Source organism: Histoplasma capsulatum (assembly GCF_000150115.1).
Source record: "Histoplasma capsulatum G186AR genomic scaffold supercont2.4, whole genome shotgun sequence".
In the NCBI taxonomy this organism is placed as follows: domain Eukaryota; kingdom Fungi; phylum Ascomycota; class Eurotiomycetes; order Onygenales; family Ajellomycetaceae; genus Histoplasma; species Histoplasma capsulatum.
Genome location: NW_025544804.1, coordinates 1,487,391 through 1,501,757, shown reverse-complemented (window position 1 = coordinate 1,501,757; position 14,367 = coordinate 1,487,391). Strand labels below are relative to the sequence as shown.

Below are 14,367 nucleotides of genomic sequence, written 5' to 3'. Positions count from 1 at the left end.
TATCTTCCTTCTTTAATGGTCCGACTTGGAGGCGTCAGGGGAGTCGATACAGAGAAAAACGCCGTACTGCAGCACATCTCTGTGTAACGAGCCACAGGGGTTCGTCCCACTTTGTGGATACATTAAACCTTATTTTGTAGGTTTCTACGGACACAAGGGAGGGAGCTCCCCGTTTATTCAAACAAATATCGCAAAATCAAGAGCATGCATCCTCGTTGAGCTCGTTACTAACAGTCAATATATCTTGACAAACTGCTAGAATCCTCCCACCTGGTACATCAGACAAAGGTATACGTATCAGTTTTCGAAGCGGGAAAAATAAAGCCACGCTCATTTCCCTCCCTTTTTCTGAGACTTATCGACAATGTCTATCCATTGAGATTTCACCCCCCGGTTAGCCAGCGCTGCTTCAACAAGTTTACGGTGATCGCCCTGAACCAACACGCTCATCACTCCATTCGCCGCTCCCACGGCCTGTGAAACGCTCGTACTACTCGAACATTTCTTCTGCAACTCATCCGCCAACAACTGCGGTGCGGCACCGAACGGTTCTAAACCCGTTATCTTGGTAACTACCTTTGAGCCTGTGCGACGCTCAATGGTCACGGTAACCTTGGGGCCGGGACCTGCTTTTGGCTTTACGTCGTGGAGAGTCTGGCCGGGCTTTAGCATGGCGTGATAAGGGGCGCAGAGCGAAGGGTCCTCAAGTAGGCGTCGGAGGATCGCGTCGCGTTGGATGATGCCGCGTTTGAGAATTGCGAGGTCGTTGGGCGAAGAGGACAGGATGGTGTTACTGATGAATGGATTTAGAGATATAATACGTGGATTTGTGGTGGATATGATGGGAGGGTCTTGGGCAGTGAGATAATCATTTAGGCGTTTTGAAACATCTGAGCTTGTGTAGTAGTTATTCACATCCCTGTTTGATAGCGGCGGAAATAAGGTGGGTGTAAGTTTCCCGCTTGGTCGGTACAGCGTTTTCACGGTGAATGACTGGCCCACAGCGAGATCTTTGTCATCTCCTCCTAACGAAACGGATTTGGCAGCTTTGTCCGAGCTATTCTTTTTGGGAAGCTCATATGGAACAAAATCGTCAAGTTGGGCGGCCTCAAAATCGGCGTCCAAGATTATTGTCTCACCGCCGTTGCGGTCTTTAGCCTTAACCAAGCCTTCTTTGTCAAGATGCTTGATGAATTTCTTCACGTTCTTCCAAGATGTTTTTTTGATATTATAAAATTGCGATTGTTGTGCTGAGTGTATTGGTAGGAATGGCGTTATCAGATTGGATATCAAAAAGGACGCTTGGATGGGAAATGACATTCCATGGTCAGGTGTGGACGGGTTGTCCATTTTATGTTGGTAAAGGCAGTAGAGGAAAGCGTTGTGAAAAGCCATATCGATTTCTGGATGTCAATTAGAGATTTCCGTGACTGGATTCCATAGCAGAAAGTCATGGAAGAAAATCATACCTTTGGTGGTAGGTTCCTGTAATTGCTGTTCTAGGATCGGGTCGTCTTCGTTCACTTCATCCGCATCCAGCGAGACACCGCCCTCTTCCTCGCCCTCGCCCTCGATATCAACCTCACCCTTCCCATCTTCCATCGTCAATTCTTCCAACCCCTTCTCCACTGCATCACCATCACCCATCCAGCCATCAATATGCTCCGGCGACTGCTGACCGGGTTTTCCTATAGAACCCCAATTCCACAGCTCATCCCCTTCCCAGGTCACCCCTCTAACAGCATGTCCCTTCACCCCCCGAACCTGCTCCAACGCAGCCACATCGATTTCGCATACACCCACGAACGTCGGCACACTAGGCTTCGCCAAGCTCGCGACCGCAACTATCTCTCCCTTGACCGCCCGTGCAGGGAAGGGTGGCCCATTGGCTAAGCCTGGCGTCATTAAATCCGCACCCCCGTACAGTTTGTCCATCACCAAGTTTGGGGTATGCAGTAGAGGGACGAGACGCGGGTGGCGCCATAGTGTATAGACTGTAGGGTATAGACGTCCATCTGTGCCTGCACCTTGCTCTGGCCGCACCCAGAGAATTCGTTCGTCGTCGTCAGCATGTGAACCGACATAGATCGTGCCCTGGACAAGGGTTAGATCCGGTCCTGCGGTAGTCGTGAACCGCGCGGACATCGTATTATCTGGCAGAAGGGATTTGCGGAGTGCTGTAAGGGTAGTTGCGGCTTCATTTGGCGGGGCTCCTGGTTGCTCTTGGCTCGTTGCGGCAGTGGGTGTAGGTATTTCAATTTTGAATTGCTGAATAATTTGATCTGCTACTTTCCGCCGGTCAGAAGAGCGGAGGGGTGCGAGCGATTTGACCTGTTGTTTTTTAGGTGAGCAAGAACACCATTCCCTGGTGTGTGGCGGAGTGGGATAAGGATGATAAGGATGAGGGCTAGGATAACACCTACAACGGGCTTCTTCTTGAACATGGTGCAGAATGACCTTATATTTTCTGTGATATAGGGTTGGGTAAGCTGGGGTGATGAGGATTCAAATCCCTTTCTATTTTCCCAAGCTTGACCATCCAAGCTGGTGAGGTGTATTTCCGAGTAGCTAGCTCTGATAAGGTTCGAAACAATATCACTGATGTGGGTTTGTGGGAGCCCCGAAGATACGGGAGCTAGGATGCTGACTCACAAGCCAGGCTGAACTTCCCCGCCCGCGAGCCTGATCACTAATGTAAAGAAAGAAGTAAGAACGGAAATTTATTACGTTAAATGACTGAAGGGGGACTGCCTAAATAATGACATATTGAAACAGTAATTCTCGTTATCATATTCCATAAAAACCTTAGCATTCGGTTTTTGGTACATACATGGCGGCTTGAGGAAGTTAAAGGTGGCTTTGGGTTAAGCACTCCTTGACGAAGATGAGTTCAATTAGCCCGCGAATCAAGGAGTATATAGCAATGAAAATGCTTGTAAGTATATACATTCAAAGTTGAGCAAAAAAGCTAGCTGGTAAAACGGAGTGGAAACAGCAGAGTCACCCATATAAATTCCGACAATCATCCATTAACTCCTGTAGTTGAATTCGTTAAGGATGAGGTCTCTGGGATTTTTTGATGTATCGCGCTGAACACCGTCTGGTGACTGTGGGTGTGGTGGGTGTACCATTGGGTATGCTAGGAGTTGCATGGGGATGGTGTGGCTATTGGCATGATTGGTGTGATCTCTGGCGGGACAATATGGGAAGCTGGAGGGTATAAATTGGTGCGAACGGTTGGTTTGGGATCGAACCTTGGTAGTCTCCAGTCTCTGCCATCATTGCACAGGGCTGAACCAAAATTTCATAGCCATTAAATGGATTGTAAATATTAATTTCAATGCCACGGTTGGTCGATTGGTAGAAAGCAGTTCCACCCTTTTCCCGGGGTTGGATCATTCCCAATCTGTTGTTTTAGATTGAATTATTGCGGGTAATTTTGGGCGCCATTGCGTTCGCACGCAACATGAAGGGCAATTATTTCATGTCGGAGGATATAATATCCGGGGGCAATGGCTGAAGGGGTAGTGAGTCTCCAAATGCTGTTATTTGTAATAAGTTGACGGATGGTTATTGACCGGGATTTTGGCTATCATCAACGAGACCAGCTTCTTTGGTGTTAAAGAACTCTAGGGTTGTTTTGTCGACCATTGAGCAGTCAGTCTCCTTTGCACTTCGTCAGATAAGTGTATAAATGGGCCAATGGTAGCTTTCTGCCTACCAGTCCACTGTAATTGCATGGTGCCTTCTGCAAACACTCCCGCAGTCGCAGTTCCTGGCTCGGCATCGCGATGGCAAATGATTTCAGGGTTAGTGTATGAACTTGTCACTTGCGGTAGCGGACCACCCGGCAACGGCTAATGGGTGAGGCATATAAGGGTACCGGCCAATCAGATAGCCGCGAAATCTGGGGATAACGTCAACATTCTTCTTTCAAGAGACTCAATTCGAGAGCGAGAGAGATAGAGGCAAGAACCCTGGCGAGACAGCATGTTTAAATATAGACATGATGCCAGTTGGTTTCTGTGCCGGATGATGTAAAGCAAATTATGAAAGATGAGGAAAATCGGAACAGTGAGTGAGAAAGAACAGCCTCAGCCAGTGAAGTTCGCAAAAATGGAAGCCAGCCTGGGCCTGAAAAGTCTCGATAAACACAAAAGAAGCGGAGACCGAATAAGCGGACTGGAAGGTTATGTTCCAAAAAGAAAGAATAGAAAAGAAAAGAAAAGAAAACCAGATTTCCAGCTCAAAGGGTGTAGCTAAATATATCAGCTATATAGCGAACATACATAACAGCGAATTACTTGAATGGGCTCGAAATAGGCATAATTCAGACGTCTGACTTATAGCTTAAAAACAGCCAAATAAACGACACCTGCAAACGGCTATAGCCAGGCCCCCCCATTCCATTGGTACCTTGGGAGTTGTCAACAGCGGTACGGATTAGACCTTCGTAGCTTGGGTTGCAAATCCCTAGGATGTAGATGCTGTGCCCTGATGTCTGTGCATATCCTAAGTAGCTATCGCCATCAGCCATATGATATAGTTGGAATATCGCATGTCACATCTCATCAATTAAAGGACGACATTCTCGCATCGATTATTCTGGTCCACGGTAAAAGGATGGTATGAAACACGGATATCTAGCGCAAAACATCCGCATAAATGAAGTCCCAAAACAGGATCCATGATTTGAGAATCTATCCGCTCTAAAGATGGAAGAAAACATGGGGGCTTCGCTGTTTCAAGCCAGGGTGTCAACGACTCGCCCAAAGGGAAGGACAAGAGGTATAATTTGCGAAAGGAGGAATAATTAGTCGTTCCAATTGCCGCTGACAGTCACCCCGAAGGAATAGACAGCAAGTCATATCTTATCCTGGAGTTCTAGTTGGATCTGTAGACGGCAGATACAATTCAGTCCTGGAGAGGTTGATCAGAGAGGATGTCGCTCCGGACCTAGGTAGCAGCAAGGAGTGGCTCGGCCCGACCAATGATCCGGGGTATCTCTGATGCAATGCCATAAAAACGTTGAGCTGCTTTTCTCCTCAATCCAGATATCTCAGCCATTGAGCTGGTTCAATCGACGCGGAGTGTCCTTTCTCCAGAAGCAGTGCGGAGTCGTTTCCGGATCTGCCCTGTTGGGTATCTCAGGCGTACAGTTGAGCCAACTCAACTGTGTTGCCAATGCTTGATCACGACCACTCTAGCAGGCGGTTCAGTATTTGTTTCTATGTTTCCATATATCTGTTTATTTTTGCGGAGAACAATGGGACATTTCTCTCGTCGGAGATCCCAGTTAGGTCTATTTGAAACTCAATAAGCCTGGCATTCAACGTGCAACAGATACTTGTACTAGTATATATATATTTTTACCTTGACTCGTTCCCTTGTGCTTAACCTTTTTCTTTCCTTTATAATTCTTATTTTAAAATCTGTCCATTATTTTCTGTTGGATTGCTCTGGGTCCCTCTCAAAAGGAAAATATGATGGAAAAATGAATATCCCCAGCGCCGGTGCTGGGGGCAGGAGCTGGCAAGCGTGATTGAGATGCACCACTTTCAATGGTACTTGTACTGCCGCAACGCTGCCTGTTTTGTTATTATGCTGTCCAGAAGGTGCGATAGTCTCATTTCACATCGTGGGAGTCAATGTCCATCGAATCGTTGGATCCGCATTCTCTAGGCACTTCTTCTATTGAGAAAGCCCCCCTTCTTGATTCGAGGGACTCTTGCAATATGAGAGTCCCTGTTTCAATCATTGATGGCTAATCGGATCTTATCATTCCCATGGGCATAAAATGCATTGCTCTTCAGTCACTCGCTTTGCCATTCCCTTTACTATCGTTATTATCTCTGTCACGGCTGTACCGCTTTTCAGGGACAGCAAGGGATCTCCTATTATTCTGCCAAACCTAGATGCCGAAGAATTGATACAAATGGATCTAGATCGTGTTGTGAGTTATTCGTCGTTTTGGAATACTGGCAATGGCGCGCTAGATACCACCCTGGGTGCAGATTCTGGGAGCACGCTTGGATACAATCCGATTGAGACCCACCAAGTTGAAAATCATCCTCAGCTAGACCCTTGGGCAGCAGAGAATGCGTATATGCTTGCGAATCTCAACCCTAACAACACGGGCCTATACTATCGTGACCGTGTCGTAAACCCCATGACTTATCCATGGAACACCATCGGCCGGCTATTCTTCCAGCGTTCCAATATCGATAATGGAGGGTGGTGTACGGGGTCTTTAGTCGGGAGAAACCTCATACTCACCGCCAGCCACTGTTTTCCATGGGGATATGGCAGGAATCGATGGATGAGATTTTCACCAGGTTTTGGCAACGGCGTCGAGCCATATGGTAGCTCTTACGTATCACAATGCCGCGGGGTCAAAAATACTTTTAATGTCACCGGGATTGATTACATCGTCTGCCAGCTCTGCGAACCGCTCGGGGACTTGACTGGTTGGATGGGTACAAAGTGGTGGAAGGATGGGGATTCCTATATGGATAGACCATGGAGAAGTTCTGGATACCCTACTGATGCGTTTCAAGGGAATGAGCAAATGCTTTTGTCCAACATCACGCTTCTTAATGTCGATTTCCATGGGCGTCTCGGGAAGGAATTGGAGACTCGAGTGTTTGCTTCGCCTGGTTGGTCTGGAGGGCCGATGTGGGAATATATTGATGGGCAGCCCACAATTGTGGGTGTTTGTAGTGGGGGAGAGAAGGATTGCAGTGAAGAGGTTGGCGGCTGCAATGGTATAAAAGACTCGAGTTTGTACCATGATGTCTCTGCAGGCGGCAGGCTTATGACTGATCTTGTCGCGTATGGCTTGGCTCATTGGAATCACACTGACTAGTTATGTGGAGTGATCTCTTGTTGCGACTTACATACATAGACGGAATGGATCAAATACATATGTGGGCTAGTGTCGTCATTTCCCTTGAAAGCTGTTCCTAGTGACCTAGTGAATGAACTCCAGTTTATTCTTACATCACTTTTTCCTTGCACGGAGGAACCAGCCTCTCGTGTAATTGGAGCATAGACGGCCATAGAGATAAAAATTCGAAGCTTTGCAGGCTAGGCGTTTTATTATACTTATGACTAGTTAAGGTATGTTATTCTGGATCCTAAGCCCGTGGTAAAAAGAAAGGGAGCTGGTCATATATATGTAGCCCACAATGGTACAAAATATATCACCCTTGCAGCGTCTGCTTTCCAGTATCCTTCTCTCCCACTTTAAGCTCACGGACGAGGATACTGGACACCAATCCCAACCCACTGATAACGGTTATAGCAATCCACACAGCCGTCATCGCACGCTCATACACACCAACGATTGCACTTGTTTCACCGACCAAAAGATCCAAATGTTTTAGCAAAGGGATAAATCGGACAGCTGCTTTTCCGTCACTCAGCGAGACAAGTGGCTCGGGAAGAGGTAAAAGCTTTCCAACCGCTGTCGAAAACGACCTTGAAAATATGTGTGTGCTAAGCGCAGCGCCAACGACTGCACCCAGCTGGCGGGCGAATGTAGAATTCCCCATCGTTTCTTCGGCTTGTCGTTCGCCATCCGTTCGTGCTTCTAACGGGATGCTCAGTGCCGGGAGCAGAATACCCAGGCCCACGGCACCAATGACTTGGAGCCCCAGCCGTCTGACGGTATTAGTTTCGCTGTGGAGCAGGATAAGGATGCCGATGCCTAGTGTCGTGAGAAACCACCCGATCCATATGAAACATGAATAACGGCACAGATGCCTGATTCCGAGGGGAGTTACCAATGCCATTGCGGAAACGAGGATGGAGAGAGGTAGCATGTTGGTAGCCGCGGCGACGGGATTAAGCTGGACAGCAGCCTCGAAGTAAATCGGGATGAACAAATTGATAGGATAGAGGACTGCACCGTACGTAAAGGCGCCAAAAAGACTTGCAAATTCCCTCCTGCTGGCAAGGAGCCAGTAAGGGAATATAGGCGCGTGTACACAGCCTTCTCGGATGACGAATGCGACCAGGAACAGGATGCCCAGTGCTAGGACGGCGATAGTAACTATTGAGCCCAATTGGTCTTGTGCGTCAGTCCAGGTTATCGCTACGGTGAGGAGGGTGAGGGACGGTATAAAGAGGACTATCCCCAGCCAATCGACTTGGTCAAGCTGTGACGGGAGAGGGAATTTGATGGGTTTCAGTACGCGACAGATAAGGACAAGCAGGATGGGGACTGCCAGGAGTGGTATATTGATCCAGATTATCCAACGCCAATCTACATGTTCTGCGAAGATGGCTCCGATCAACGGACCTAATGCGAACCCAGCTGCCCATATAAAGCTGAGAATAGCTAAGTAGCGGGAGCGGTCTGCTGATGTGCTCAAGCCTCTGAGAACAGTCTCGGAAAGGGCTTCGAAACTACCCCCACCAAACCCTTGCAGAGCTCGGCCGGCGATGAGGACATGTATGTCTTTTGAAAAACCAGCAATGATTGAGCCAATGGCAGAATATAAGAGGCATAAGTATAGAATCTCCCTCCTCCCGAAAACGGCCGATACTACCGTGTGAATTGGTTGAGAGAGTACAGCTGTGAGGAGAAATGATATTGCCGCCCAGAATGACTGGCAGGTAGTAGCATTAAATTCTCGAGCAATAATCTAAGAGAAGAATGAATCAGAAATAATTCCATGCCTCGATCGGACCATTTTCTGTACGAACGTTATTTATACGTACCGGAAGAGCAACAGGGAGGCTAGTCACATCCAGCGCCCTGACAAAGGCAACTATTGCAAGAGTGAAAAAAATAAATATGAACTCCCACTCATTTTTAACCGGCTGCTGGAGTTCATTTGACTTTTGCTGGGGCGCCTCACTCGCAAGCGATGGCGAAGGCGCCGGGTTTGTTAGGTGCCGAGCTTTGTCAACGACAGCAGGAAGCGGAGGGGTAATATTCCAACTCGTTAATTCTTGCGAGCATAGCGATTCCTGAGACCTATTGGGAAGGGGGAAATCCTCAGGACGGATCAACTCGTCTGTGCTTTCATCCATGACTTGCCATACGCCAGTCGACATTTCTCAGTTCTCGGGATGATATAGAGCGACATTCGACGGTAAATATATATATATATATATATAAAGTATATGAACATGAAAGAATGCAGGGGATCAGAGCAGTGTCGAGTTCTCTTCCAAGCTCGTCTGGATAGAGAGCCCATAGACACAGAACCTACTGAAAATTAATTAGCAACCAGCCGCCACCATTTGATTCGTTTGGTATCTAATTATTTTTGTTTTTTTTTTTTTTCCGCCGTAGACCCCGCGCTGTTTGACGTCTGCTAATACAATCCCCAGCTGTCACACACAGTGCACGGGCCCAGGGGGAGTGCGGGAATGCTCTAATCGCAGAGTTGCTCGGGGCCCAAAACAAATGAGAAGAGGAGAAAAGCACAACAGGGGTATCTCCTGCTTGGAAACAGCCAAATCCTTCGATTCTATAGAACTAAGCTCCGAGATCGTGTAATGTGCGTATATATGACTATTAGCAAAATGTGAGTTTGGAAAAATAAACCAGGTCAGATAGATATCTTCGACCGCTGTGCTGCTGGTTCCCCCAATAACGGCCAGCAAGCGGCTATTGTGTGCGAAATGAGATATTCTCGGAACCAATCGAGTTACATCCGCAGTTACACAAATGTTTCAAAACTCAGTGGTCGTTTTCCTAAGCTCGATTGATTCCTCGCCTTTCCGGATATCTAGAAGCATACTTTAGCTTGTGAGGGAGCTCTTTTCATCTGAGGTCCAGGGGACTAGTCACTTCTCAAATCCCGCCTCTGCAAGCGCGGTAGGATGCGCATCGCCTCGTGGCAGATGGCAAACCGCATTGAAGCACGAGAGAAAATTTGGGTTTGGAAATATGGCATGATTTTCTGGTGTGTTCGCTTCTAGCTGCGAAGTTGTCTGTGGGAGTTGGAACGGGTTGTGAAGACGAATGTTCCTGTTATTTGAGTTGCCCGTTGTCGATTCGTATTTCGTAGTACCCAAGGCAGTAATACCTTGATACATTGTTTGAGTAATGTATGCTAATTTTCCACCGTTGCCAGGTTCCAGTTCCGACAGGCCTGGAAATTAAAACATCGAGTGAGACGCAAGCTGAGCGGAGCGTGATTCGGACCTGGATGTTTAAGCAGTGCACATCCTCCAGTCAAGGTGGAGAGAAACATGGTAGGCTTGCAGCTTGCCTCTCGCATCTCGCCAGAAGGACGGTCGCCACTATTTTTTCTCAAAAGCTGACGAAACTTCGCCAACATTAATTGCATAGTTAACTCTTCGTGCTTCGGATATATCGAGACGCGAACGAACGCGTTATTTATATACCCCGGTCATGCTGTCCATGATTTCTTGTGGAGTTCGTTAGGTTTCAGTCAAGAGCGAGGTCAAAGGATGGGCGATAGGTGGTTCACCACGAATCGCATGGCGGCTCTTGGGATACTTCTCACTCCGCCTGTTCGCAAAAGATATCCTCTGAGAAATGGAATCCAAGCCCTGATCCGAAAGATGGTAGGCGGGAAGTGCATTCATACAAATGCATCACCTCCGTTTTTTATTCGAGTCTTAAGGATGTCCTGTTGTCCCAAGTCGGAATTGTTCCCTTCTTGAAGAATCGCAGAATTGGAAAGATGCGGTGCATAGCGTAGTACGTTCTCTGCCTAGTATCTGCAGCAGAAAACAGCTCTGTAGAAGTTAAAATACCTGAAAAGCATGTATTTCTTCTGCGCGTGCTCTGATGTCCCAACAAGCAGGCAGCGCAACAGGACTTTACCACGAGAGTGCATGTTCGCAAGCACGTAACGAGACTGCAGCGTTAGCAACCGCCCAGCTTGTGAATGCACTGTCCATAGCCCAGATTCTGAGTTCTTGAGAGAGCAGTGATATTGTTCCTCCCTGCATCGTGGGATTGGAACCAGCACCACTGATAGACATCCTCATACCATTGTCTGGAAGACTGGGTCAAAAGGTTGGCAGGAGCTGGACCTGCATGTTGATATCATAGCTCCAATCCTTCGTGGTGCAATGATTCTTCTTTTCCAATTGGCTGACCCATCTGACACGCAGCTCTGGTTGGTTGTTGGTGGGGTATTTTGGAGTTGGTTTGTTGGCGGCGGCCGGTTGCTGTGGCATCGTTAGGGTTGCAGCGGTTTGGCAGAGACGGGGAAGAAGGAGAACAAGCGCAGACAAGTTTCGAGGACATGCGACGTCCAGATCGGATCATGCTTCCTTTTTTATTTTTTATTTTTGCTTTTAAGTTCTCGCCATTGCGACACTTACTATTTTATCATTAGCCACCAACGCATTCTACGTTTCTGGATGATAGGTGATATAATATCTTCCAGGCTGCGTATAATAACAATAGTCACCTCTCCACCGCGCTTGTCTGGCGAGAAACAATCACGTCGCATCCTGGAGGACCTCACCGGGTATGCCAACTTTTCTTTCTGTTGACGAGGTGCATCACAACATTTCGATCCATTCATTAAAATGTCACATGGATTCCGACCATGGCTATATCCTGCCTAAGTGTGGGATCGTTGAATATGTTTCTTGGAGCTCCTGAAAATAACTGAAACCCCATATAATTCCAGTCACTGATAGCAAACCGTTCGCAAATCCATCGATAACCTATTCCTGCCACAAGAAAATATATATATATATATATATATATATAATAAAGGTCACCCGCCCCGCGGGGTCTTCACCCGCAATACATCCCCGAGACGACGACGACGACGACGACGACGAAGAAGAAGAAGTAGAAATGCGACTGAAATCGCTTCCACTCCTCCCGCTGTTGTTATCTACCACAATCGACGCCAAGAATGTGTATACAGATACCTCCCGTTTCAGCCAACCTCTTTTCGACTGGCGCAATGTCCAGAGGGATTCCGTAGGACTGGTGAAACGACAGGGCAGTTGTCCGGCGGGGTTTAACAGCTGTGCGCTCCTCGGGGCCGCGGAGGCATGTTGCCAACGGGACACGGTCTGCTCGCGCGACGATGCAAATAACATGGCCTGCTGTCCCAGCGGGGCGGCGTGTACGGGTCATTTATCAGGTGTGTACACTTAGTATATTCCCCTCAACCCACCTTTCACGTAGTGTATCTCTACACATAAACATGTGAATATTTTTCTTTGAAAAGAAAAAAAGAGAGAAAAAAGACTCTATTTAACAAAACCTAGTAGGCCCCTCTCAGACCTCCGCCTCCTCAAACTTCATGTTCCCACAACCAGGCACCGCAACCACCACGCCGCCAACAGGCCCCACAAGCCCAGCGGCGCCAACGGTCCCCAACGCCCCGTTCCCCTTCACGATCATCCCCACCACCTTCCCGAACCAAGAGGCCTGCGTCTCCGCCTACTCAGGCTGCCAGGCGCAATTCTCCAGCTGCACGGCGTCGCTGGGCGGCGTGAACGGCGTCACGGTCGGGGGCTCGCGCGGCATCACGGTGCCCGGCGTACAGCCGACAGTGGGCAATCCGCAATCTGTGTGCTCGAGTCTGAGCACGGCGGCGTGTCACGGGTTGCAGGTGGGGTATTGTACGGCGTTTAGGGATGGGATAGGATCTGGAGGGGTTGTTGCGGCGAGAGGGAAAGGGTTGGTGTATGATATTGTAGCTGGGGTTGTGGTTGCGGTTGCGGGAATGGTTGTTTAAATTCGCCCTGTTGGAATTTTTCTGCATTTCTTGCATTCTTACTTTCTCTTTTTTTTTTTTTTTTTTTTTTTTTCGCAAATTGTTTTCTTCTTTCTATATTATGGGTTTACTTTATATAATTTTTTTAGGTTTGTTGCTGTTGCATCTGCTTTTTCCATTTTGGGTTGACAGCTGGTTTGACAAAAGCGGCTTATGGCGCTTCTTTTTGTTTCCTTTTTCTTTTCGCCTCTCTCTTCTCAATGATGGGAACCATGAATGACCTTCCCTGTATATGAGTAGTATATGATCTAGTTGTATCAAGAAATCTTTTCCCCAAGAGTAAATAAACAGATGAGTCAGCGCATTAATTAACCCTTCGCATCGTGTGGTAACTCTGCGGCCCGTTCTGCTTCCCGTTGAAAGTTTCCAGCGAACTGAACGATTTCCATATCAAACAATGGCTGACAGCTGCAACTCGAGGGAAGAGACACGAGGAGAGAGACACGGAGAGAGACACGGAGACACTGGTTTCTCCCCTGTGTGTGGGGCACAGCTTAACAATCTTGACAGGTTCCCTGCCGCCATATTTCCTGTCCGATGCTCTGCCCTGTCTGTCTTGCCAAGTCGGCGTGCATCATCAAGAGCTCAAGAGGAATCGATGATTGATTTCTTGCTTCGATGCCCCGCAGAGAACAGCGCATAGGCCAAACGGTTGATTCCGCAATCGTCGTGTTCCCCTTTTAATCATCAGACCCTAATTTTTCTATCTTTTTATGCTCATTAGGGTTACAACTGAAGTTAGGAACAAATCACTAATACTTCCAGGGCCACTTGTTGGTGGGGAAAGCGGGTGGTTGGGTAAACTACTAGTTGGAGATGGTGGCTGGGAGCGAAAATCGAGGGCTGGGCCGCATACAGCACCAGACAGCGGAGAGCCCACCTCGCTTTTCAGGTCTTGTTCCTCGAAGAGTTTTCCTGGTTTTATTTTCTCCGCCTCTTCTCTCTTCTCTTTTCTTTTTACATCTTTCTGCTTCCATCATTCCATTCGATTCGAACTGTCTGGTGTTGTCCAGACTCCAACAAGCGCATCACAGCATTGAGGAAGCTAAGCTCGGTAGCCAGTTATCGATAACACACCCCACAACCTCACCAGTTATTGACCTACGAGGCCTTCCTACAGCAGCTTGTATCCGAAATTGTAGCTCAGGAAGCTCCAGTTGGGTTGCTGGTTCTCTAGATCCAAGCTGTACTTGTACAGTGCTTGGTGAGAGACACCAAATCCTCAGCCAACTCTTGGGCTTATCTACTTGAAGTGGATGCAACCCACCAGCAGCAATGCGACGCCTCGGAATATCTCCAACGGCCTTGGCCATCCTATCTATCCTCTCGCAATTACGTTCATTATCGACACACGCATTTCCATTCCCTGTACATTTCAACACCGGCCTCGCTACCCGCGATTGCACGCCCTGCGGCTTCTACGGGCAAGAATGCTGCACCGCAACGCAAACCTGCACCACAAACGACAACAACCAAGCCATCTGCGTCGACTCCAGCTTCGTGGAAAAACCCCGCGCGGCCGAAGGTCAATGGGAGACATTCACGACAACCTTCGTCCGAACGGACCTGGTCACAGTGACCTCGGTGGGCAGCAGATTGATCTCGGCCCCAACCTCTCACAGCCAGATCC

General features: G+C 48.1%; 1 protein-coding gene across 1 annotated transcript; it reads right to left on the bottom strand.

Annotated features, from left to right (window-relative positions):
- Positions 1 to 330: 330 nt before the first annotated feature.
- Positions 331 to 2,555, bottom strand: HCBG_03540 (translation machinery-associated protein; the record flags this gene model as incomplete). The annotated part of the gene is made up of 4 exons (XM_045430589.1): positions 331 to 1,403; positions 1,470 to 1,581; positions 1,744 to 2,331; positions 2,424 to 2,555. The coding sequence occupies 4 exons, from the start codon at positions 2,442 to 2,444 to the stop codon at positions 331 to 333; spliced, it is 1,794 nt and encodes a 597-aa protein (XP_045288732.1).
- Between the last annotated feature and the right edge of the window lie 11,812 nt (positions 2,556 to 14,367).